Source organism: Aquarana catesbeiana, linkage group LG06 (genome assembly GCF_042186555.1).
Source record: "Aquarana catesbeiana isolate 2022-GZ linkage group LG06, ASM4218655v1, whole genome shotgun sequence".
Lineage (NCBI taxonomy): Eukaryota > Metazoa > Chordata > Amphibia > Anura > Ranidae > Aquarana > Aquarana catesbeiana.
Window position 1 is genome coordinate 13,300,426 of NC_133329.1, and position 25,586 is coordinate 13,326,011.

Below are 25,586 nucleotides of genomic sequence, written 5' to 3' on the forward strand. Positions count from 1 at the left end.
AGTGAAATAAAAATGAAAAAAAACCCCGCACAAAACAATGAAAAAAAGTGGTTTTCAATTAAAGTCCATAAAAGTGATAATCTTCAAGTGATTAACCCGGTGGTACTTCTTCAATGGTTACTCAAAATGAACTTCCTTCCACCACACCGTATGTGACAGTGAATTCACTCCCTTAAGAAACTCACTCACCAAATGTAATTGCCTTGCACTCTTATGCTCGGCATCAAAACTTTTAAACCCACCAGGGTTAATAGTGTTATCCAACCGTGCATAACAGGAGCGGATTGCTCCACATGTGAATGAAAAAAATGCTTCCAATAGTGTAAAAACGTCAAACCATTTATTGTGTAAAACGAAATCTTCAACCATTAAACTCACAACAATTCAATCACAAAAAGGCAATGAAAGCACACTCTTGTTAGGCAACTGTAGCGGTGTATTGTGGTCACGGTGGACCCACGATGCAGCCTCAAAATCTCACCCTCACTCGCTCACTCATTGGTATCGACATGTCACATCGTGACATAAAACGAAACGTCATGCGTCACAAATGGCCATGACATGTTTTTTTCATTTTTATTTCAATTCAGATATATTTTTCTTTCACAGTTGATTTTTGTTAGTATTATCACATGGTGTCATTATAACTGTTTTAGTATTTTTTTCACGTTTATTTTGTGATATCAATGCCACTATTTGTTCATTTAAATGCAATTTATTACCTATTTTTTGGGGTGTAAAATATAAGACATGAGGTTGTGCTGAGTAAATAGATACCCATGTCAAACCTTAAAATTGTGTGTGGCCGCAATGTTTTAAAAAGCCCCTAAAGGTCATCCGTTTAGAGTTACACAGAAGCACTGGTGCTAAAATTATTGCTATCACTCTGTTGTGTGCTCCGATATACAGTCAGGTCCATAAATATTGGGACATCTACACAATTCTAATCTTTTTGGCTCTATACACCACACCAATGGATTTGAAATGAAACTAACAAGATGTGCTTTAACTGTAGACTTTTAGCTTTAATTTGAGGGTATTTACATCCAAATCAGGTAAACAGTGTAGGTATTACAACAGTTTGTATATGTGCCTCCCACTTTTTAAGGGACCAAAAGTAATGGGACAAATGGCTGCTCAGCTGTTCCATGGCCAGGTGTGTGTTATTCCCTCATTATCCCATTTAAAAGGAGCAGATAAAAGGTCCAGAGTTCATTTCAAGTGTGCTATTTGCATTTGGAAACTGTTGCTGTCAACTCTCAATATGAGATCCAAAGAGCTGTCACTATCAGTGAAGCAAGCCATGATTAATCTGAAAAAACAAAACAAACCCATCAGAGAGATAGCAAAAACATTAGGTGTGGCCAAATCAACTGTTTGGAACATCTTTAAAAAGAAAGAACGCACCGGTGAGCTCAGCAACACCAAAAGACCCGGAAGACCATGGAAAACAACTGTGGTGGATGACCGAAGAATTCTTTCCCTGGTGAAGAAAACACCCTTCACAACAGCTGGCCAGATCAAGAACACTCTCCAGTAGGTAGGTATATGTGTGTCAAAGTCAACAATCAAGAGAAGACTTCACCAGAGTGAATACAGAGGGTTCACCACAAGATGTAAACCATTGGTGAGCCTCAAAAACAGGAAGGCCAGATTAGAGTTTGCCAAACAACATCTAAAAAGGCCTTCACAGTTCTGGAACAACATCCTATGGACAGATGAGACCAAGATCAACTTGTACCAGAGTGATGGGAAGAGAAGAGTATGGAGAAGGAAAGGAACTGCTCATGATCCAAAGCCTACCACCTCATCAGTGAAGCATGGTGGTGGTAGTGTCGTGGCGTGGGCATGTATGGCTGCCAATGGAACTGGTTCTCTTGTATTTATTGATGATGTGACTGCTGGCAAAAGCAGCAGGATGAATTCTGAAGTGTTTCGGGCAATATTATCTGCTCATATTCAGCAAAATGCTTCAGAACTCATTGGACGGCGCTTCACAGTGCAGATGGACAATGACCCGAAGCATAATACTGCGAAAGCAACCAAAGAGTTTTTTAAGGGAAAGAAGTGGAATGTTATGCAATGGCCAAGTCAATCACCTGACCTGAATCCGATTGAGCATGCATTTCACTTGCTGAAGACAAAACTGAAGGGAAAATGCCCCAAGAACAAGCAGGAACTGAAGACAATTGCAGTAGAGGCCTGGCAGAGCATCACCAGGGATGAAACCCAGTGTCTGGTGATGTCTATGCACTCCAGTTTCCAGGCTGTAATTGACTGCAAAGAATTTGCAACCAAGTATTAAAAAGTGAAAGTTTGATGGATGATTGTTAATCTGTCCCATTACTTTTGGTCCTTTAAAAAGTGGGAGGCACTTATACAAGCTGTTATAATTCCTACACCGTTCACCTGATTTGGATGTAAATACCCTCAAATTAAAGCTGAAAGTCTGCAGTTAAAGCACATTTTGTTCGTTTCATTTCAAATCCATTGTGGTGGAGATTAGATTAGATTAGATTAGATTAGAATTGTGTCGATGTCCCAATATTTATGGACCTGACTGTATTACAAGTTGCTGAGACCGCCACACTCCCACAAGATATGCTGAGAGCACACATAGTAACATTACCAAAACCAGGCAAAGAACCCACCACACCAGCCAACTTTCGTCCTATTTCCCTCCTTAACTCCGATATAAAAGTATATGCAAAGCTATTGGCCAGGAGAATAACAGATATCATACCATCTATCATACAGCGCGACCATATGGGTTTCGTGAGGGGGAGACAAACCTCAGACGCAACCAGGAGAATTGTAAATGTGATAAACTTTGCTGAAAAAACTCAAACAACTTCTCTGCTACTGTCGATTGACGCAGAGAAGGCGTTTGACAGAGTGCACTGGACTTATATGGAAATGACTCTCACCAAGTTTGGCTTTAAGGGCCCCATACTACAAGCCATCATGGCTCTATACTCATGTCCCTCAGCACAAATATACTCTACAGGGTTTTTATCCAAACCCTTCGACATCACAAATGGAACTAGACAGGGGTGCCCCCTATCCCCAACAGTTTTTAATTTGATGATCAAACCCCTAGCTGGGACTATAAGGACTCACCCCTTGATTACGGGCTTCCAGTTTGGCTCCAGCACACACACCATCAAAATATTTGCAGATGATGTAATCCTCCTCTTGACTAAGCCGGTCACATCATTACAGCAAGCCCACAAAATTCTTAGCACATTTGGGAAAGTTTCATACTACAAAGTTAACTTCACCAAATCATTGATACTGGATCTTGGTGTACCACCCCCCCACGCGCAACTTGTTACAGTCACAATTACCTTACACGTGGAGTACAGGAGGCATCACATACCTCGGTATCACACTTACAAACAAAACCTCCACGCTTGTCAAAACTAACATGGTCCCACTGGTAGCCAAACTGGAGGCCCAACTCAGGAATATGTCCAATAATGAAATTTTATGGCTTGGTAGAATTACAGCCTAAAAGATGATGGTATTATCACAAATATTGCATATATTCTGTGCTCTGCTGATCCACATTCCTCTTCACTATATAAACAGTATAATGAATCCAGGTTGGAGATATATATGGAATGATAAAAAACCCAGATGTTCAAGAAATAACCTCACATCCCACAGAAAAATAGTAGGGGCGGGTCTAGTGGACATATATGACTACTTCTGGGCAGTTCGATTAGACCAGACCAAACACTGGTTCAAAACCAATGACATGCCATTATGGGTGGACATTGAAAAAGCACTAGCACCGACAAACGACCTGACTTTACTACTGCTAAGCGATAGGTGGTTACCATGGAACATGAAATCCTTAACTCCCCCAATGCAGATATCACTAACAGCATGGAGATTCATACTTGAACAGAAACATAAAGACATACAGGAGATACACTACAACCTACCCCTGACACTACTAGAGACAAAGATTCCACTATTGAAGGTAAAGAATCTGACACACAAAGGTATCACACATATCTTAGATCTCTACAATGGACCACAACTCAAATCTATCGATCAGATCATGACACAATACAGCCTTCCGAGTGATAGGAGGTTCACATGTCTGGGGATCACACACCTCCTTAAATCTCACACTAGACCAACTATAACCCTTCCAGGCAAACTATGGTAATTCTACTCAACTGCTGACAGTAACACAAAAGGCATATCCTTTTTCTACAGCCACATAAGGGATAAACTCACATTCATAAAAACTACAGCACTGGAAAAATGGGAGGAGGAACTAGGAATTACCTTCTCAACAGAACAATGGCAACAATCATTTAAGGCAATACACAAAGCTTCTCATTGTGTTAAGCACTGGGAACTGGCAATTAAAATGGCTAATAGGTGGCACTACACCCCACATAGGCTAGCAAACTACTTCCCTGGAACTTCACCACTTTGCTGGAGAGCATGCGGACATCCCTTCTACACATGCTCTGGCACTGCCCTACAGTGAAAAGTATATAGTACCAAGTATTTAAACTACTCTCCTCTATAACTGGAATGCTCACACCCCCAGACACGGCTATGGCAATTTTACACTTAAACATGGAGAAATTTCACACAGACTTTAGACATGTAATAACACATATACTGCTAGAGACACGATCACTAATCCTACGCAACTGGAAATTCACAACATAAACATAACAGACATCATCAAAGCTGTTAACAGGAATTATACTTTTGAACGTCTCCTAGCGATAAATTCATCAAAATGTGCGACATTCGACAAATGTTGGTCTATATGGCCCTATTGATTCTGATTTTGATGACACAAGAGGTTATTTCATAGTATTAACATTATCTGTAGGTATAGATTAATTACTGAAAACTAACTTCATGAACACTATTTCTGGATGTATATCAAACTAAGGTGTATATCACTATTACCTTCTTTTATGTTCTGTAACTTGTTTATTTTTTGAAATACTCAATAAAAATTTATTGATAAAAAAAAATTACAATGTATGTTGTTTAAGATTATTTAATATGTCGTATCTCTGTTTTTCTAGAGCTATTTATACAATGCTGGTTATGATTATTTCCCCTGAAGAAACCGTTTGGAGAAACATGTAGGGACTACTGACCTGTAACCTTAGTAGGCCGTCAAAACCCTGGGCCAGTATTAAATATTATATTATTGCTCTACTGTTTTTATGCACCCATGACTGTATCCTATGTAATAAATATGTGTGTAATAAAACAATATAAATGTTTAAGTACTATTTATAATTTCTATTGTTTAGGCACCGTTATAATCCCAATTCCCATTCGCCCTTTTGTTACAATTAATATTCGGGATGAGGTGCCATATCTATTGAGGACACTCGACCCACATTCCACTATTTGTGTCACTTCCTGGTCTGTGTACATAAGGGAGGCTGGGTTCCTGTTGTCCTTCCCATTGACACCTGCTATGACAGCACCGGGCCTGCAGGTGGGACAGCGGAGCCTGGTTAACATGGTGTGTGGGGGGTGATGGTGGTGGAAGTGATAGGCGGCTTCACAGCCACTTGTATAACATCCACATGAAAGCTGACCATCGTTTTTTTACTAAAGTACACACGCTCCTGGCCACTATAGCGACCGGGAGTGTGTAAAAAAAAACATGTCCACCCCCCTATCCTGGTACCCTAAGGCAGCTGCTTAAACTGTCTTATAGTAACGCTTGCCCTGGACACATAGTGCGGGGGGTGCATGTCTGTAAAAAGACAGTACAGGCAGCCCTCCTGCTCAGTAGGTGGGGGGGGGCAGTGGTTACCAGCTGTGTGAAAGAAATCTGGCACCAGACTGTTTTCCTCTCACGACAGTCTACTGGCCAGATATACACACAATCCCTGGACTGCAGGTCAGTACATCATATAGACCTGGCAGCAAAATGGTTAACAATAAAGCAGGTGTGACGGTCAGTTGTTCACATACTTTTGGCCATAAAGTTCAATGAAAAAGTATTCATACCTGTTAAATTTCCCACATTTTGCCATGTTACAACCAAAAACCTAAATGTATTTTATTGGGATTTTATGTGATGGACCAGTGGTCTCCAAACTGGGGGATTTATAATTCCACTGATGCAAGACATTATTCCCCCCACTGATACCAACAATTAGGCATAATTACTGTTACTGATACAGGCGGTCCCCTGCTTACAAACATCCGACCTACAAACGGAGGGAGACAACAGGAAGTGAGAGGAAATCTACCCCTAGGAAGGGAAATTCTCTCCTGTAATGCCCCGTACACACAATCGGAAATTCCGTCAGAAAAAACTTGGAGGGTTTTTCCCACGGAATTCCGCTCAAGCTTGGCTTGCATACACACGGTCACACAAAAGTTCTCTGAACTTTCGACCGTCAAGAACACGGTGACGTACAACACTATGACGAACCGAGAAAATGAAGTTCAATGCTTCCGAGCATGCGTCAAATTGTTTCCGAGCATGCGTCATTTTTTGCGCGTGTGAATTGCATACAGATGATCGCATTTTCGGATAGGAACTTTTCCCGACCGAAAAATAGAGAACATGCTCCCAATCTTTTGCTGGCTGGAATTCCACCAGCAAAAGACCAATGGAGCATACACACGGTAGCATTTTCCGACAAAGAGCTTTCATCAGAGTTTTGCTGGCGGCATTTCCAATCGTGTGTATGCAGCATTAGAGTTAATATGGGAAAAAGGTGTCTCCACTGATGATTATCACCAATCCTTGTGCCACAAAAAAACCCAAATTTTCAAAAAACATTTGTCATTGGGACAAAAAGTGAGGTGAAATCTTCTGAAGAGAAGCACAGACAGCAAAACAAATGTCACAGGGGTGATAACCCTTCCCTATGTTTTCCAAAAAGCTTAAAAATAGATTTTTTAGCTGGAGCTACACTTACAAAATGTACCAGTTCAAAATTACAAACAGATTCAACTTAAGAACAAACCTACAGTCCCTGTCTTGTTTGTAACCCAGGAACCGCCTGTATAAACAACGGAACACTATTCCTCCCAATGATACCAACTGTATATTGTATGTATATATGACTACATATAGGCTTATAGGTGTGTGTGGGGTTTCCCCTTTGTTATATAACAGACACAATTATCAGCAGAATTCAGAGTTCCAGGTGAAAAATGAAAAGAATGACATTACTTTTATTCTTAAAGTTCTTGTTGTTTATAATGATACACGTGCCCAGCTTCTTGTAATTCATTGAATATTGAAGTTCCAGGATATCAAGATCACAATTCTGGCTGGCTGGCATTTCTGTGTCATTTTTAGTTTTTTTCTGGAAAAGAGAAACAAACCGAAATCATAAGAAAAAAAAGTTCAGATATCGGGAAAACATTGTTATTCTTTATTTCCTGGTTTTGTATTGTTGAGCACTCGTATACACTTTGACAAATTACCAATTTCTTTTCCGATTGATCTCTTCCAATAGCAGTGTTACCAACCTAAAAGATATACATTTCCTGACACTAGACCCAAAATTTCCGGCACAGCCATGCTTTTTCTTGGGATTTCCAAAAGTTACAAAAGTACAGTTTTCAGTGCAGATTTCAGTATTTAGGCTACAAACAAGTACAATATGCAATCAGCAATGTGATTTAACCACTTGCTTACTTGGCACTTAAACCCCCCCCCTGCCCAGACCAATTTTCAGCTTTCAGCGCTGATGCAATTTGAATAGCAATTGCGCGGTCATACAACACTGTACACAAAGGACATTTTTATCATTTTTTTCTTTTGGTGGTATTTGATCACCTCTGTGGTTTTTATATTTTGTTATAAAATTTTGCAAACAGGTAATTTTTTCTTCTTCATTGATGTACGCTAATGAGGCTGCATTGATGGGCACCGATAAGGCAGAACTGATAGGCGGCACTGGTGGGCACTGATAGGCGGCACTGGTGGGCACTGAGAGGTGGCACTGGTGGGCGGCACTGAGAGGTTGCACTGAGAGGTGGCACTGATGGGTGGCACTGATGGGCACTGATCAGCACTGGTAGGTTACACTGATAGGCAGCACTGATTGGCATTGATAGGTGGCACTTGTGGGCATTGATAGGTGGCACTCGTGGGCATTGATAGGTGGCAATCATGGGCACTAGCAGGTGGCGCTGGCAGGTTTCACTGACAGGTGATAATGGTGGGCACAGATGAGGCAGAATTGCCTCTTCCTCTTCGGGACCGATGTCCCTTGCACATAAGCCGGTGATCGGCTTTTTTTTCTCCTCGCGCTGTCAGTGCAAGGAGAAAAAAAAGATTATCAAGCTTTTGTTTACATCACGTGATCAGCTATCATTGGCTGACATCTGATCACGTGGTAAGGGGCCGTGACAGCCCCTTACTCGGATCTGTGATCACCCGAATCTCAGTGACTCGTTGATTACGGTGCACGGGGATCGTGCAAAGGTGAGGGCATCTATTGACGGCCTCCCGGCAAAGCAGATCCGCACTGTAGCAGTCATTTGGCTATAGCGTGGATCTAAAGTGGTTAAGGTAGATATTAGGGCAAAAAATAAAATTTCCTAGTTTATTTTCGATATAGTAAGTAAGTAGCTCAGGGACAGGACTAAGGAGGGTAAGAGATTAGAATGGGTGGCACACACACATGAAATTGACTCACAGTGACAGCAGTGTGCAGCAGCACAGATCACTGACATGACACGTCCCCTCCTGAACTGTGGCAGCCCATCCATTAGGGGCACACAGGCGCCCTCCCCATCCATGCATCCAGCCCCCAGATCTACATGCAGGACACCGGACCATGGATTCTAATGGGAGGGAACTGTTTTTTGAAGCACGATTAGAGCTCTAATAGGCTTCAAAAAAAGGGTGGGCTTGGGGCGCAGAGCTCTGCACTCCAAGCCCACCCAGTTTTGTGACAATAGCGAATAAATAAATCTCCTCCCCGCCAATAAGGAAGTGGGTCTGAGACCCGTTTTCCGATTGGCCAAAATGTCAGGCGATCCTATTGGACGCCTACGAGAAGGAGGCGGAGAGAGGACATGCATGGAGAAGCCGTGGAGGAAAGGACACCGGAGCTCACAGCCCGCTGCCAGCCACCCGCCACGCTGAGGACATGGGAGCTGCTGCCCATAATCCACTGCCTGCCACCTAGATGGGGTAAGTGCTGGACCGACTGGCAGACGGGGGTGGGCTGGTAGTGCAACCTGGGGAGGGGGTGATGGTTTCCCCCCCCCAAAAAAACATACCAGCTGCCACTGGTCACAGTGACAGTCTCTCTCCACACCAGGTGGTCCCTTTAGTTCACTCTAGTCCAAACAGCACTGACAGTCCTGCTCCTGGCTTGCCTTGCTCCTGTCCCTCAGACCTTGACACAAGGCTTTGGCCGCTCTGCTCAGCTCAATCGCACATGCTCAGACACCGCCTCCGCCAGACCCCCCCCCCCGTGCCACCCGAACACACTGTATGGGCACTCGGATGGTCTCGGCTGGCTCCAGACCGGAACTGTGCATGAACAGTTCTGAGCTCAGCTTCACAGCCATATTTTTAACTGCCAAACTTTTCCTGTTACTGGCAGGAGAAAAGTACTTGTTTACTGATACTGATGGTTGGCAACACTGCCTACACATGGTGGGGTGGGGGGGATTTACTAAAGGTGGAGAGTGCAAAACCTGGTGCAGCTCTACATAGAAACCAATCAGCTGTTTTGTCCAAGCTTATTTGAACAAACAAAGATAAAAGCTGATTGGTTACCACGCACAGCTACACCAGATTCTGAGACCTCCAGTTTTAGTAGATCTCTCCCTGTGTGTGAGCCTGGGCTTAAGGCCTCATGCACATTGGCAGTCAAGGCAGCAGAAATGTTTACTGGGAAGAACTCAATGTATGTATGTGGATAGGGACAGAGAGGTGGAGTTCTGTAGACCCCATTGGATCTCTGGTAGGATTAACAGGAAATTTTCTGTACCCACATTGTATTTAAAGAGATAACATTTAGGGAACTGCTGCAGTCATCAGGTAACCATAGTCAGATCACCAATGTCTGAGGGTACAAGATGATATATATGGAGAACACTACTACTGGGTATAAATAGACATCTGGAAGTCAGTGGCATATCATCCATGTGTACAGGGTGTTCACTGCACACGGGCCCCCAAGAGGGGGGGGGGGGGCCCACTGTTCTACCCTACACACATGGACGATTGTCCCTTGAGAGTCAGGGATGATCAGTGCGGTGGGGAACAGCTGTGAGCACTGCTCTCCCTGTACAGCTTTTCAGCTGACAGCCACTTCTCTTTCTCTCCCTCCCACAGCTGTCAGCTCAAAAAAAGCTATACAGACAGATTGGTGCTCACAGCTGTTCCCCAACGCACTGATCATCTCGAAATGTTCCCTGTGTCCTCCTCCGCCCCAATGTCCTCCTCCTCCGCCCCGGTGTCCTCCTCCACCCTGGTGTACTTCTCCGCCCCCGATGTCCTCCTCCTCCGCCCTGGTGTCCTCCTCCTCTGCCCCGGTGTCCTCCTCCTCTGCCCGCAATGTCCTCCTCCTCTGCCCTTGATGTCCTCCTCCCTTGCCCCGGTGTCCTCCTCCTCTGCCCCGGTGTTCACCTCCTCTGCCCACGATGTCCTCTTCCTCTGCCCACGATGTCCTCCTCCTCTGCCCCTGATGTCCTCCTCCTCTGCCCCCGATGTCCTCCTCCTCTGCCCCTGATGTCCTCCTCCTCTGCCCCTGATGTCCTCCTTCTCCGCCCCCGATGTCCTCCTCCTCCACCCCGGTGTCCTCCTCCGCCCCCGATGTCCTCCTGCTCCACCCCCGATGTCCTCCTTCACCCTGGTGTCCTCCTCCACCCCCGATGTCCTCCTCCTCCACCCCTGATGTCGTCCTCCTCCGCCTCGGTGTCCTCCTCCTTCCTCAATGTCCTCCTCCTCCACCCCCAATGACCTCCTCCTCCGCCCCCAATGTCCTCCTCCTCCGCCCCAGTGTCCTCCTCCTCTGCCCCAGTGTCCTCCTCCTCCGCCCCAGTGTCCTCCACCCCAGTGTCCTCCTCCTCTGCCCCGGTGTACTCCGCCGCCCTGGTGTACTCCGCCGCCCTGGTGTACTCCTCCTCAGCCCCCCTCGCCGCCCCGCAGCCAGCTTCCCTCCTCTCCCGCCGGCTGTGGGGGATGTGTCGGGATGGAGAGCTGGGGAAGTAGGCGATAAATATGTCATTTACCGGCACCTTCCTTTTCTGAACTGGACACAGTTACGCTACTGATTTCTCCTGTGAACTGTGATAACTGAGCAGAGTAAACTATTTTACGATGCTTCAGTTTATTAATAGACGGGAGCCTCTGTCTCTTCTTCATTCATCTTCAATACTGAGGTTGCTGAGAAAGGGACTGGGGAATCTGTGTCCTCAGTCCCTTTCTCTGTCTTAAAGGGGGGATGTCAGGGGTCTGCTTAGACTCTGGATATCTAATCAAAGCCCACCAACAGGGCTGATAAGAAAAAAAAAAAAAATTCAATAAAAATATTAAAAAAATAAAGTTTTACAATAAAAATGATATAAAATAAAATTGTAAAAAATAAAATAAACTACTGCCACCATCCCCCCACCCTAACAACACTGTCCACTGCCCCAACCCCAACCCCACCCCTGCAAAAAGCATTGTGGAAAAAAAAGAACAAATTAAAAATTGTAAACACAAAATAGATAAAAAAAAACTATTGGTACCATCCACTGTTCTACTGACACCACTCACTGCCCCACCCCCCACCCCCCCTTTCGCCAGAAGCACTGTGAAAAAAAATATTTAAAATGTATTCAAAAGAAAATAAAAAACAAAATTGTTATAAGTAATAGATAACAAAATAATAAAAACAACAAAAACGCTGACACCGTGCACTACAACCCCCACCCCCCACCAATTATTGTGAGAAAAAAGAATACAAACATAAACAATACAAGAATTCTGAAACCATCCACCGGACCCCAAAAAGCAGTTAGTGAAAAAATAAAAAATAAATTGTAAAAAAATAAAAATAAAGAACTACTGACACCATACTGCGCATATTACCCACCTCTGTACACTCCACACTCCTCTCCTATACATACCACCCACCTCCATACACTCCACACTCCTCTCCTGTACATACCACCCACCTCCATACACTCCACACTCCTCTCCTGTACATACCACCCACCTCCATACACTCCACACTCCTCTCCTGCACATACCACTCACCTCCATATACTCCACAATCCTCTCCTACACATTCCAGCCACCTCCATACACTCTGCACTCCTCTCCTGTACATACTACCCACCTCCATACACTCGGCACTCCTCTCCTACACGTACCACCCACCTCAATACACTCCGCACTCCTCTCCTACACGTACCACCCACCTCCAAACACTCTGCGCTCCTCTCCTCTGCATACCACCCACCTCCATACACTCTGCGTCCCTCTCCTACACATACCACCCACCTCTAAACACTCTGCGTCCCTCTCCTACACATACCACCCACCTCCAAACACTCCGCGCTCCTCTCCTGCACATACCACCCACCTCCAAACACTCTGCGCTCCTCTCCTCTGCATACCACCCACCTCCATACACTCTGCGTCCCTCTCCTACACATACCACCCACCTCTAAACACTCTGCGTCCCTCTCCTACACATACCACCCACCTCCAAACACTCTGCGCTCCTCTCCTACACGTACCACCCACCTCCATACACTCTGCATCCCTCTCCTGCATATACTACCCACCTCCATAAACTCCACACTCCTCTCCTACACATACTATCTATTTAAGCCACCATTTAAGCCATGCCCACAATGTGCTACGCACTCTGCCTTTTTTTATTATCAATGCCTAGGGCCCACTTTTTATCTTTCACACAGGCTCACTGATATCATATCATGCCCCTGCTGAAAGTGTATTACAAAGTTAATACATGATGAAGATTTACATACCATGGGAGACAGACTAGTCCACTGGTTAGGCCTCCGAACTTCTGTGGAAATAGAATAATGATGTCAGAATACACAATCCAAAATATATAGAAGTGTCAATCCAATCCTACACAGATACAATTGTGGTGAGGAGTCACTTTTACATTATATCTCCCATCCAGTGATTGTTGTGATAAAGACTTCCTTGTAGACATAAAATTTGCAACAGATTAAAATAAAAAAAATTTTCAGAAAACATTATACAGTGAGGCATGAGGCCAAACATACTGAGAGACAGATACTGTGAGGTACTCATAAATGTACAGTGCCTTGAAAAGTATTCACACCCTTTGAAATTTTCCACATTTTGTCATATTACAACCAAAAACGTAAAATTTTTATAACAGCTTACCTGTAAATCCTTTTCTTGGAGTACATCACGGGACACAGAGCTCTGTTCACTACTTCATGGGTTATATCTCACCACCAGGTGATTGGACACTGGCACACCCTAATCACAAGAGAAGTTCCCCTATATATAACCCCTCCCATATGGAGAGTACTTCAGTTTTGTAGCAAAGAAGTACCCCAGACTTGAACACATATATACAAACCCAAAAATTAGAGAGCTCTGTGTCCCGTGATGTACTCCAAGAAAAGGATTTTACAGGTAAGCTGTTATAAAAATCCTATTTTCTTTTTCATACATCACGGGACACAGAGCTCTGTTCATTACTTCATGGGATGTCCCAGAGCAATGCATAACTCGAGGGGAGGGAGACACAGATCAAAAAAGTAGACCACCATAGGACGTGAAGATCTACACTGCTGCCTGCAGCACACTGTGCCCAAAGGCGGTATCCTCATGCCCCCTTACATCAACTTGATAACATTTTGTGAACGTATGTACCAAAGACCAGGTGGCAGCCTTGCAGATCTGAGCCATTGAATCCTGGTGATGCACTGCCCATGAAGCACTTACTGCTCTGGTCGAGTGCACTCTCACATGAAAAGGAGGATCCTTTTTTCTTCAAAGCGTAGGCCTGAATAATAACTTGCCAAACCCACTTAAAAATAGTAGATTTCGACGCTGCCTGGCCCTTTCTAGGACCCTCTGGCAGCACAAACAAAACATCAGTTTTCCATATCTGAGCAGTTGCTTTCAAATAGAACTTGACTGCTCTTACTACATCTAGAGAATGCAATAATCTTTCTTCCGCAAAATGCGGATCTGGACAAAAAGATGGTAGGATCACATCTTGATTCAGATAAAACCCTGAGACCACCTTAGGCAAAAAAGTTGGAAAGGGGTCTCAACACCACCCTGTCTTTGTGAAGAATCAAAGAGGGCTTTTTATAAGAAAAAGCTGCCAATTCCGATACCCTTCTAGCAGAGGATATAGCAACTAGAAAAAACTATTTTCTAGTCGAGAGCCAAAGGAACATGGCACATCGGCTCAAAGGGTTGTCTTTGTAAGACCCCCAAGACTAAATTTAAGTCCCATGGACATAAGGGAGACTTAACTGGTGGCCTTAAATGCAATACCATCTCCCTTGGAGCGGATATAAAAAAAGGAAAAGAAAGGCGCCTCTAAGTGCAGTATGTCAAATTTAATAAAGTGCACAAAGGGTTAAAAGCACTTACAAGATTGTTGAGTGTTAAAAGACATGATAAAATCAGGAGTCCTCATCTGTGGCATGTGTCCATCCTCAGCACTGGTCTGACGAAGGAGCCGCAAATGCTCCGAAACGCGTTACCAACCCCTTCTCTACACTGACACCATCAGCCTTGTGTGTCCCGCAGTGAATACAGGCTTCCCTGCTGCCTCCTCTTTCCAACACGCATGAGAACGCTTTACAGCTGCTGGACGGCTCTACACTGCTCTCTACCACCGTGCTGAGGATGGACACATGCCACAGATGAGGACTCCTGATTTTATCATGTCTTTTAACACTCAACAATCTTGTAAGTGCTTTTAACCCTTTGTGCACTTTATTAAATTTGACATACTGCACTTAGAGGCACCTTTCTTTTCCTTTTTTATATCTTCAGAGTTGCTTCTCCTCTAACCAAAGTGCTGCCAGAAGTGCCATCTCATCACTATCATCCCTCTGACCAGCTACCCACCTCCACCAGAGCGCCCTTATCACCTCTCTGTTTCATCTCCCTTGGAGCGTTGCTCCTTCTAGGACTGCGCCCCAGCCTATAAGGCTGGCATCTGTAGTCACTACCTTCCAGGTAACTGGGGTGAAGGATTTCCCCTTTTGTACATTTTTGGTTAGCAACCACCAACTGAGGCTTTGCCGTGCTTTCCGACCACAGCCGCATCAGCAAGTCCAAGGCTTGGACCTTCTTGTTCCAAGCGAACAGTATGCAGTTTTGCAGTGGTCTTGAATGAAACTGGGCATAAGAGAAGGCCTCAAATGAGGCTACCATCTTCCCCAACAACCTCATGCAAAGGCGAATGGAAGGTTACCTCTTTGCCTTGACCGGCCAGATTAACTCTTTCAAAGCCTTGACTTTGGGCTTGGGCAGGAATACCCCATTTTGGGTTGTGTTTATGACCATACCTAAATACTTTTTAGGGGCTGCAAGGATGACTTTTCCAAGTTGAGGACCCAGCCTAGGTGCTCTAGGTATTCCACCTTCTTGAGCACATTGTGGTTTAAGCGTGCAACCAATCCTTCTACCAGAAGTAGATCATCCAGATATGCCATTATGGCTATGCCTTGTGCCCTCAGATTTGCCAGGAGCAGGGCTAGAACCTTTGTGAAAATCCAAGGTGCAGTAGCCAGACCAAAGGGTAGAGCCACAAACTGTAAGTGGTGCTGTTCTACCGCAAACCTTAGGAACTTTTGGTGAGCAGGACAAATTGGTACATGTAGATATGCGTCCTTGATGTCTATTGACGCCAGGAATTCTCCGCCTAGTAGGACGGAGACCACTGAGCGGATCGACTCCATGCGAAAAGAGCGAATGTTCAGGAACTGATTCAGATCTTTTAGGTCTAGAATAGGTCTGATGTCTCCATTTGGTTTTGGAACCAAAAAGAGATTTGAATAAAACCCCAAACCTTGCTCCTCTGGGGCAACCTCTATGATTACCCCCTGATACAACAGGTGATCCAATGCTAGGAACAAGGGGCCTCTTTTTACTGGATCCTTGGAAACATTTGACCTTAGGAAGGGAGATGGCGGGAGCCCCCGAAATTCCAGTCTGTAGACATTGTGGAGATTACACACTTGTCCTGAATCTGGTTCCGCCAAACTTCTGAAAATTGCAGGAGTCTTCCCCCCACTCGGCCGAGCGGGGACGCCTCTTCATAAGGAGGCCTTGGGGTTCTGCATTGCAGAACTATGGCCCCAAGATTTCTTTTTCCCTTGGGCCTGGCCTTTCCCTCTTGTACTTGGCTGGAGAGGCCGCTGCCACTGCCTAGAGGCTGTAGCTGCCAGGTATGGGGAAAGAGAACCTTTTAAAAGAGGGACGTTTACTCTTCTTCTTAACTGGCAGCAAGGTAGTCTTACCACTAGAAATTTTCTGGATATATTTTTCTAGATTATCCCCAAATAAGTTCTCCCCATGAAAGGGGAACCCAGCCAAATGCTTTTTGCATGGAGCTTCAGCTGACCAATGTTTTAGCCAGAGAATCCTGCACATGTGAACCAGCAGGAGAGTGAGGCGGGAAGCTTGTTGAATTGAATCATTAATAGCATCCACTGCAAAACATAAAGCCTTTGGTAGGTCCAACCAATCTCTGGCCTGCTCAGCAGGAAGGATTTTAATCACCTGCTTCATCTGATCCTTTAGGAACTGACACATACCAATTGCTGCTACCGCAAGTTGGGTCACAGCGCCAGCCATAATAAAGGAAGATTTAAGCAGAGACTCCAGCTTTTTCTCAGTTGGATCTCTAAATACCTGAGCATTGTCTACAGGACAAGTCAGATTTTTATTCACGGAAGAAATGGCTCCGTCTATTGCTGGCACACTCCATTTCTTGGTGAGTTTCTCCTTCATTGGGTAAAGAAGGGAAAACTTCTTGGGAGGAGAAAACAGCTTGCTTGGGTGATCCCAGTAAGCATACATAAGTTTTTCCAGTAAAGGAGGGACCGGGAAGGTATACGCAGCCTGCGAGGACCACAATGACCCCAAGGAGGGAACAGGGGACTCGGCTGATTCAGAGGAGGGCAGTTTGTATGCCTCACACACATCTTCTGTATAGTACTGCACTTGTATTGAGGGCCTGAGAGGAAGAAGGGATCCTTTCCTCATCCCCTGACTCATCCGACTGCTCCTGTTCCTGGTTCCCAGAATGATCAACATCATCATTTTAATCAGATTGTTGGTCGTCTGACAGGGACCCCAAAGCAGGGGAAGGGGGATTTACCCCGCTTTCTGCTTCTCTGTGAGGGTGCTGAAAATAAAGCAATTAACCTCTTTTCTAGACCAACCAATGCTGCTGAAAAAGTGTCCTCAGTGACATACACAGGAGCTGCCAGGTTGGGAGAGGCTGCAAGGCCTGACAGGGGCAATGGCTCATTCTGTGCGGCCACCTCAGGTCTCTCAGGGGAGGCTGGTATTATGCGGGCCCGTCTAGAACCTCTAGATCCAGGTAGCGACACCTTAGTACTCTTCTTCCCTGCCCCTGAAGTCCTTCTATGGGAGACATAGTCCTAAGCATAAAGCAGAGGTACTATTACAAGTGCATTAACTGCTGAGCCTAGTCTGGCAATAAAAATTTGCCTGCTATTATGCACAGCCTAATTCTGAGTAGGTGCCTTGGTATGCCTGTATCCAATTCACATTAGGAGGTGCTTACGTGCCCCAAAGCTTCTCTGTGTCCCACCGCTGGTTACAGGCTCTCAGCGTCTGGGGTTTTTAACACAGCAAGCGGGTAGATGTGGGAGAGAGGACCTGACCTGGGGGGACCGCCGTGGGACTCTAGACAGTGCGGGACCCCCCCTTGCAACATTCGTGGTAGAGCCTGCAGCGGAAGGTGTGAGCAGATCCACAGACCGGCTACATTGAGCCTTCATTCTGGAGAGCATGTAAGAAAAAACACCAGGTATGTCAGTTTACTCCCTCTAGTGGTGGAAACAGGCAAGGCATGCTACTCACAGAAGTGACGCTGAGAATTTTCACAGAACTGACTTTGCTTACCTTATCTACGCCGCAGGATACTGCTGAGGGCCAGACAGATCCAGCCTTCACCCATCACAGCGGGCTTTGTTGTGCCAACCTTCAGGGTTCTGGGTTCCTACTTAAAGAAGCCTCTTCCCTTTATCCGTAGAGCACTCTGCCAGAAACCTTCGGACATTTTTTAATACGTGTCACAAAGTGCTGGATCCCAGAGTCCAGTCCTCCTAAGAGAGACATTACAGGCAAAACCTCGCTCTTCTATGATGTCCGGGTACCATCCATTTTGGCGTTGTATTTTGCCCTATTGGATGGATACGATTGCGTAGCTCCTTAACCCCCCCTAGGGGCCCTCAGTGGAGCTTCTTCTTAGCACATTCTTTAACCGTGACCAACACCTTAGACACTGGCAAAAAAAACTGAGGTACTCTCCATATGGGAGGGGTTAAAAAGAGGGGAACTTACCTTGTGATTAGGGCGTGCCAGTGTCCAATCACCTGGTGGTGAGATATAACCCATGAAGTAATGAACAGAGCTCTGTGTCCCATGATGTATGAAAAAGAAATGCATTTTATTGGGATTTTATGTGATAGACCAACACAAAGTGGCACATAATTGTGAAGTGGAAGGAAAATGATAAATGTTTTTCTTTGACAAATAAATATGTGAAAAGTATGGGGGGTACATTTGTATAGTACCCCCCGGAGTCAATACTTTGTAGAACCTCCTTTCTCAGCAATTACAGCTGCAAGTCTTTTTGGGGATGTCTCTACCAGCTTTGCACATCTAGAGAGGGACATTTTTGCCCATTCTTCTTTGTCAAATATCTCAAGCTCTGTCAGATTGGATGGGGAGCGTCTGTGAACGGCAATTTTCAAGTCTTGCCACAGATTCTAAATTGGATTTAGGTCTGGACTGTGACTGGGCCATTCTAACACATGAATATGCTTTGATCTTCCATTGTAGCTCTGGCTGTATGTTTAGAGTCATTGTCCTACTGGAAGGTGAACCTCCTCCCCAGTCTCAAGTCTTTTGCTCTAACAGGTTTTCTTCTAAGATTGTCCTGTATTTGGCTCCATCCATCTTCCCATCAACTCTGACCAGCTTCCCTGTCCCTGCTGAAGAAAAGAATCCCCACAACATGATGCTGCCACCACCATGTTTTATGGTGGGGATGGTGTGTTCAGGGCGATGTGCAGTGTTCATTTTTTGCCACACATAGTGTTTTGCTTTTAGGACAAAAAGTTCAGTGTTATTCTCATATGACCAGAGCACCTTCTTCCACATATTTGCTGTGTCCCCCACATGGCTTCTCGCAAACTGCAAACAGGACTTCTTATGGCTTTCATTCAACAATGTCTTTCTTCTTGTCACTCTTCCATAAAGGGCAGACTTGTGGAGAACACGACTAATAGTTGTCCTGTGGACAGATTCTCCCACCTGAGCTGTGGATCTCTGCAGCTCCCCCAGAATTACAATGGACCTCTTGGCTGCTTCTCTGATAAATTATCTCTTTGCCCGGCCGGTCAGTTTAGGTGGACAGCCATGTCTTGGTAGATTTGCAGTTGTGTCCTACTCTTTCCATTTTCAGATGATGGATTGAACAGTACCCCATGAGATGTTCAAAGCTTGGGCTATTTTTTTATAACCTAACCCTGCTTTATACTTCTCCACAATTTTATCCCTGACCTGTCTGGTGTGTTTCTTGGCCTTCATGATGCTGTTTGTTTACTAAGGTTCTCTAACAAACCTTTCACAGAACAGCCATATTTAGACTGAGATTAAATTACACACAGGTGGGCTCTATTTACTAATAAAGTGATTTCTGAAGACAATTGGTTCCACTAGATTTTAGTTAGGGGTATCAGAGTAAAGGGGACTGAATACAAATGCATGCCACACTTTTCACATATTTATTTGTAAAAGATTTGGAAAACCATTTATCATTTTCCTTCCACTTCACAATTATGTGCCACTTTGTGTTGGTCTATCACATAAAATCCCAATAAAATACATTCATGTTTTTGGTTGTAACTAGGGATGAGCCGAACACCCCCCGGTTCGGTTCGCACCAGAACCCGCGAACGGACCGAAAGTTCGCACGAACGTTAGAACCCCATTGAGGTCTATGGGACTCGAACGTTCGAAATCAAAAGTGCTCATTTTAAAGGTTAATTTGCATGGTATTGTAATAAAAAGGGTTTGGGGACCCGGGTCCTGCCCCAGGGGACATGTATCAATGCAAAAAAAACTTTTAAAAACGGCCGTTTTTTCGGGAGCAGTGATTTTAATGATGCTTAAAGTAAAAAAAAAAAAAAGTAAAATATTCCTTTAAATATCGTACCTGGGGGGTGTCTATAGTATGCCTGTAAAGTGACGCGTGTTTCCCATGTTTAGAACAGTCCCTGCACCAAATGTCATTTTTAAAGGAAAAAATCTCATTTAAAACTGATTGCGGGTTTAATGTCATGTCGGGTCCTGGCAATATGGATGAAAATCAGTGAGACAAACGGCATGGGTACCCCCCAGTCCATTACCAGGCCCTTTGGGTCTTGTATGGATATTAAGGGGAACCCCGCACCCAAATTAAAATAAGGAAAGGTGTGGGGCCACCAGGCCCTATATACTCTGAACAGCAGTATACAGGCGGTGCAAACAAGACAGGGACTGTAGGTTTGTTGTTAAGTAGAATCTGTTTGTAATTTTGAACATTTTTAACGTGTTTAGCTCCAGCCAAAAAATCTTTTTTAAGCTTTTTGGAAAACATAGGGAAGGGTTATCACCCCTGTGACATTTGTTTTGCTGTCTTTCCTCCTCTTCAGAAGATTTCACCTCACTTTTTGGTCCCAATGAAAAATGTTTTTTGAAAATTTGGGTTTTTTTTGTGGAACAAGGTTTGGAAAGCATCAGTGGAAAGGAGAAATTGTTTTCCGATATTAACTCTTACAGGAGAGAATTTCCCTTCCTAGGGGTAGATTTCATCTCACTTCCTGTTGTCTCCTTCCGTTTGCAAGTAGGAGTTGTTTGTAAGTTAGATGTTTGAAAGTAGGGGCCCGCCCTATATACTCAGCAGAAATTTGGGCCTTACGTGTTGCTGTGGCCACAACACTGTAAGCCCTCACAGGGCCCTGCTGTGAAATATTAGATCAAGAATTGTAATTACATGCCCCTGTTGAACAGGAGCTGAAAAATTAGGCCTTAGGCACTGGTGCTGGTGCCACAACACTGCAACCCCTCACAGACACTCTAGTTGGAACGCAGGAACGAGCCCTGCTGCAAAGTATTGCTTCAAAAATTGTAATTACACGCCCCTGTTAGACGGGGCAGAAAAATTGGGCCTTAGGCACTGGTGCTGGTGCCACAACACTGCAACCCCTCACAGACACTCTAGTTGGAACGCAGGAACGAGCCCTGCTGCAAAGTATTGCATCAAAAACTGTAATTGAACGCCCCTGTTAGACAGGGGCAGAAAAATTGGGCCTTAGGCACTGGTGCTGGTGCCACAACACTGCAACCCCTCACAGACACTCTAGTTGGAATGCAGGAACGAGCCCTGCTGCAAAGTATTACATCAAAAATTGTAATTACACGCCCCTGTTAAACAGGGGCTGAAAAATTGTGCCTTAGGCACTGGTGATGGCGCCCAGAACCAAAAATGTTCTTACAAGCTATCAGCGTGATGATTGAGGAGGAAGAGGATAATTACTCAGGGATAGTCACTCAGCATCAGCATAGGCAGTCTTTGAAGGGATCTGAGATTTCAAAAAAAATTATTCGGTTACATCAGCATCAGGTGCTTGGTAGCTGGTGGTGATCCAAGACTGATTCATTTTTATGAAGGTCAGCCGATCGACCGAGTCGGTGGATAGACGCACCCTGTGATCGATTACCACGCCTCCAGCAGCACTGAATGTGCGTTCCGAAAGAACGCTGGATGCAGGACAGGCCAGTAGCTCAATTGCATACTGTGCAAGCTCTGGCCAGTGATCCATCCTCAAGACCCAGTAACCCAGAGGATTTTCGGTGGGAAAGGTGTCCAAGTCTGATCTTGCCCCTAGGTATTCCTGCACCATGTGAAACAGACGCTGGCGATGGTTGCTGGAACCGATCATACCTTGGGGCTGCGGACTAAAAAATTGTCTGAACGCATCGGTCAAACGGCCACCTTCTCCACTGCTCCTTCTTTGACTGACCGAAGCCTCAGCAACACGTTGTCCAGAAACAGGAGTTTGTAACCTCCCAGTCTCTGGGAACGCGTTGCACAGACCTTTCTGCAAGGCCTCCCGAAGATGTTTCATCCTCTGCTCCCTCTGCGATGGCAAGATAAGGTCCGCAACCTTACCCTTGTAACGTGGATCAAGGAGGGTTGCCAGCCAGTATTGGTCCTTCTCCTTGATACCACGAATACGAGGATCCTTACGCAGGCTTTGCAGGATCAGGGAGGCCATGCAGCGTAGGTTTGCTGAGGCATTCGGTCTGGAGTCCTCTGGGTCACTAAGGACAAGAACGTCCGCAGCCACCTCCTCCCAGCCACGTACAAGTCCATGTGTTCCTTGGGACTGATCCCTTAAAGACTGCTGCTGATGCTGAGTGCCAGGCTCCACCTCCATACTGACACAATCTTCCTCCTCCTCCTCCTCCTCGTCCTCTTCCTGTGTGATCGGCGGGCACGCAGGAACACTGTCTGGATAAAGGGGGCCTTGAGAGCTAAGGAAGTCCTCCTCTTCCTGCCTCTGTTCTGCCTCAAGTGCCCTGTCCATTATTCCATGCAGCGTGTGCTCTAACAGGTGGACAAGGGGGACAGTGTCACTGATGCATGCACTGTCAGTGCTCACCATCCTCGTGGCCTCCTCGAATGGTGACAGGACAGTGCATGCATCCCTGATCATGGCCCACTGGCGTGGGGAAAAAAAACCAAGGTCCCCTGACCCTGTCCTGGTGCCATAGTCGCACAGGTACTCATTGATGGCCCTCTGCTGCGTGTGCAGCCGCTGCAGCATGGCCAATGTCGAGTTCCACCTGGTGGGCATGTCACAGATTAGGCGGTTCTTGGGCAGGTTAAACTCCTTTTGGAGGTCCGTCAGCCGAGCACTGGCATTATATGACCGGCGGAAATGCACACAGACTTTCCTGGCCTGCCTCAGGACATCCTGTAAGCCCGGGTACCTGCCCAAGAACCGCTGCACCACCAAGTTAAGGACGTGAGCCAAACAGGGCACATGGGTCAGTTGTCCCTGTCGGAGGGCAGAGAGGAGGTTGGTGCCATTGTCGCAAACCACCATTCCTGCCTTAAGTTGGCGTGGCGTCAACCACCTCTGAACCTGCCCCTGCAGAGCTGACAGAACCTCTGCCCCAGTGTGGCTCCTGTCCCCCAAGCACACCAGCTCAAGCACCGCATGGCATCTTTTGGCCTGCGTACTTGCGTAGCCCCTTGAACGCCTACGGAGCACCGCTGGTTCCGAGGAAGAGGCCATGGAGGAAGAAGAAGAGGAGGGGGTGGAGGAGAGAGGTGTGTCACAATCAGCATTTTGGAGGCGTGGTGGCGGAACAACCTCCAACACTACTGCACCTTGTCCTGCATCCTTCCCAGCTGCCAGCAGAGTCACCCAATGCGCCGTGAAACTTAAGTAACGTCCCTGTCCATGCCTGCTGGACCATGAGTCAGCGGTAATATGCACCTTACCGCTGACCGCCCTGTCCAGCGAGGCATGGACATTGCCTTCCACATGCCGGTAGAGAGCCGGAATCGCCTTCCGTGAGAAAAAGTGGCGTTTGGGTACCTGCCACTGAGGAACCGCACATTCCACAAACTCACGGAAGGGGGCAGAGTCTACCAACTGAAAAGGCAGCAGTTGAAGTGCTAGCAATTTTGCCAAGCTAGCATTCAACCGCTGGGCATGTGGATGGCTGGGAGCAAACTTCTTTCGGTGGTGCAGCAGCTGGGGCAGGGAAATTTGCCTGGTACAATCTGACGTCGGTGTACCAAAAGCAGATTGCCCACAAGTACTTGGCTGTGACACACCTAATTCTACACCTTCATTCCTCTCACTGCAGGTCTCAGAGAGGACTGAAGGTCTAGTGGGGTTGGAAATCTCAGCTGATGAGGAGCAAGGAGAGATCCTCTTTGTTCTTTGGTGTGGGTCTTTTAGATATGCTTGCCAACGAACTGCATGGCAGGTCAACATATGTCTGGTCAAGCATGTGGTACCCAAGCGGGAGATGTTTTGGCCACGCGAGATACGCTTGAGACATATGTTGCAAATAGCAGCGGTGCGATCTGATGCACTCGTCTCAAAAAAGGCCCACACCAAAGAACTTTTTGAATAACGCGCAGAGACTGCAGCGCCCTGCACATGTGGAGCTTTGGGGTGTGATGCAGTCAATGTGCTGCCCTTAGGCTGGCCCCTGGAGGGCATCCTGCCTCGTTGGTGATGTGCCGCCTCCTCCTCCTCCTCCTCCTCCTCCTCTCTCCTATCAGGCACCCACGTTGAGTCAGTGACCTCATCATCCCCTCCCTCCTCATCACTGGAGCAAACCTGGCAGTATGCTGCAGCAGGGGGAGCATGACTGCCAGATTGCTGTCCTTCTTGGGCACCCCCTCTGTCCGTGCTCATGTTACTGCCTTCATCGAGCTCAGTATCATCATCAGAGCCTTCCAAACGCTGGGCATCCTCCTGGAGCATGTACCCAACACTGTGGTCAAACAGTTCGAGGGAATCCTCAGGAGGACATGGTGGAGCTAGGGAAGGAGTCACTGATGACATTGAGCTGAGGGAAGAGGCCGCTGCTTTGCCAGACAAAGCACCCTGGGCATGGGTGAGAGAGGATGAGGAGGATGAGGACGGCTTGGTCATCCACTCGACCAAGTCTTCCGCATGTTGCGGCTCAACACGGCCAGCTGCCGAAAAAAAGGCCAAGCGTGTCCCATGGCCACGGGCTGAGGAGGATGCACCGTCTCCACGACCAGCACTAGACACAGAGCCTGCTTGCCCTCTCTTATTGGCTTGTGACTGTCTGCCTCTCCTTCTTGGCCTTCCAGACATACTAATGGCCTGTAGCTGCACTAAGCTGGGATAGAACACCTGTAATTTTCTTCAGGTAGCTTTATATACTGTAACCAGACAAGCCTGCCTGTCAGTAGGAAGATAACAGGAACGGATCTAGCTGAACACTGTGAGCAGGACGCACTGCACTAAATGTAAATAGCAGGAACGGATCTAGCTGAACACTGTGAGCAGGACGCACTGCACTAAATGTAAATAGCAGGAACGGATCTAGCTGAACACTGTGAGCAGGACGCACTGCACTAAATGTAAATAGCAGGAACGGATCTAGCTGAACACTGTGAGCAGGACGCACTGCACTAAATGTAAATAGCAGGAACAGATCTAGCTGAACACTGTGAGCAGGACGCACTGACTGCACTAAATGTAAATAGCAGGAACGGATCTAGCTGAACACTGTGAGCAGGACGCACTGACTGCACTAAATG

General features: G+C 46.1%; 1 protein-coding gene across 2 annotated transcripts in view; it reads right to left on the reverse strand.

The window, feature by feature from the left end:
- The window catches only part of LOC141148159 (caspase-7-like), a 109,501-nt gene that overhangs the window by 66,812 nt on the left and 17,103 nt on the right, over window positions 1–25,586 (reverse strand). For both annotated transcript variants that reach the window (XM_073635341.1, XM_073635340.1), the window contains exons 4-5: window positions 12,979–13,019; window positions 7,196–7,331 (exon numbers count right to left, since the gene is read on the reverse strand). In XM_073635341.1, coding sequence (XP_073491442.1) covers window positions 7,196–7,331; window positions 12,979–13,019 — 177 coding nt within the window. The remainder of the gene's footprint in view (window positions 1–7,195; window positions 7,332–12,978; window positions 13,020–25,586) is intronic.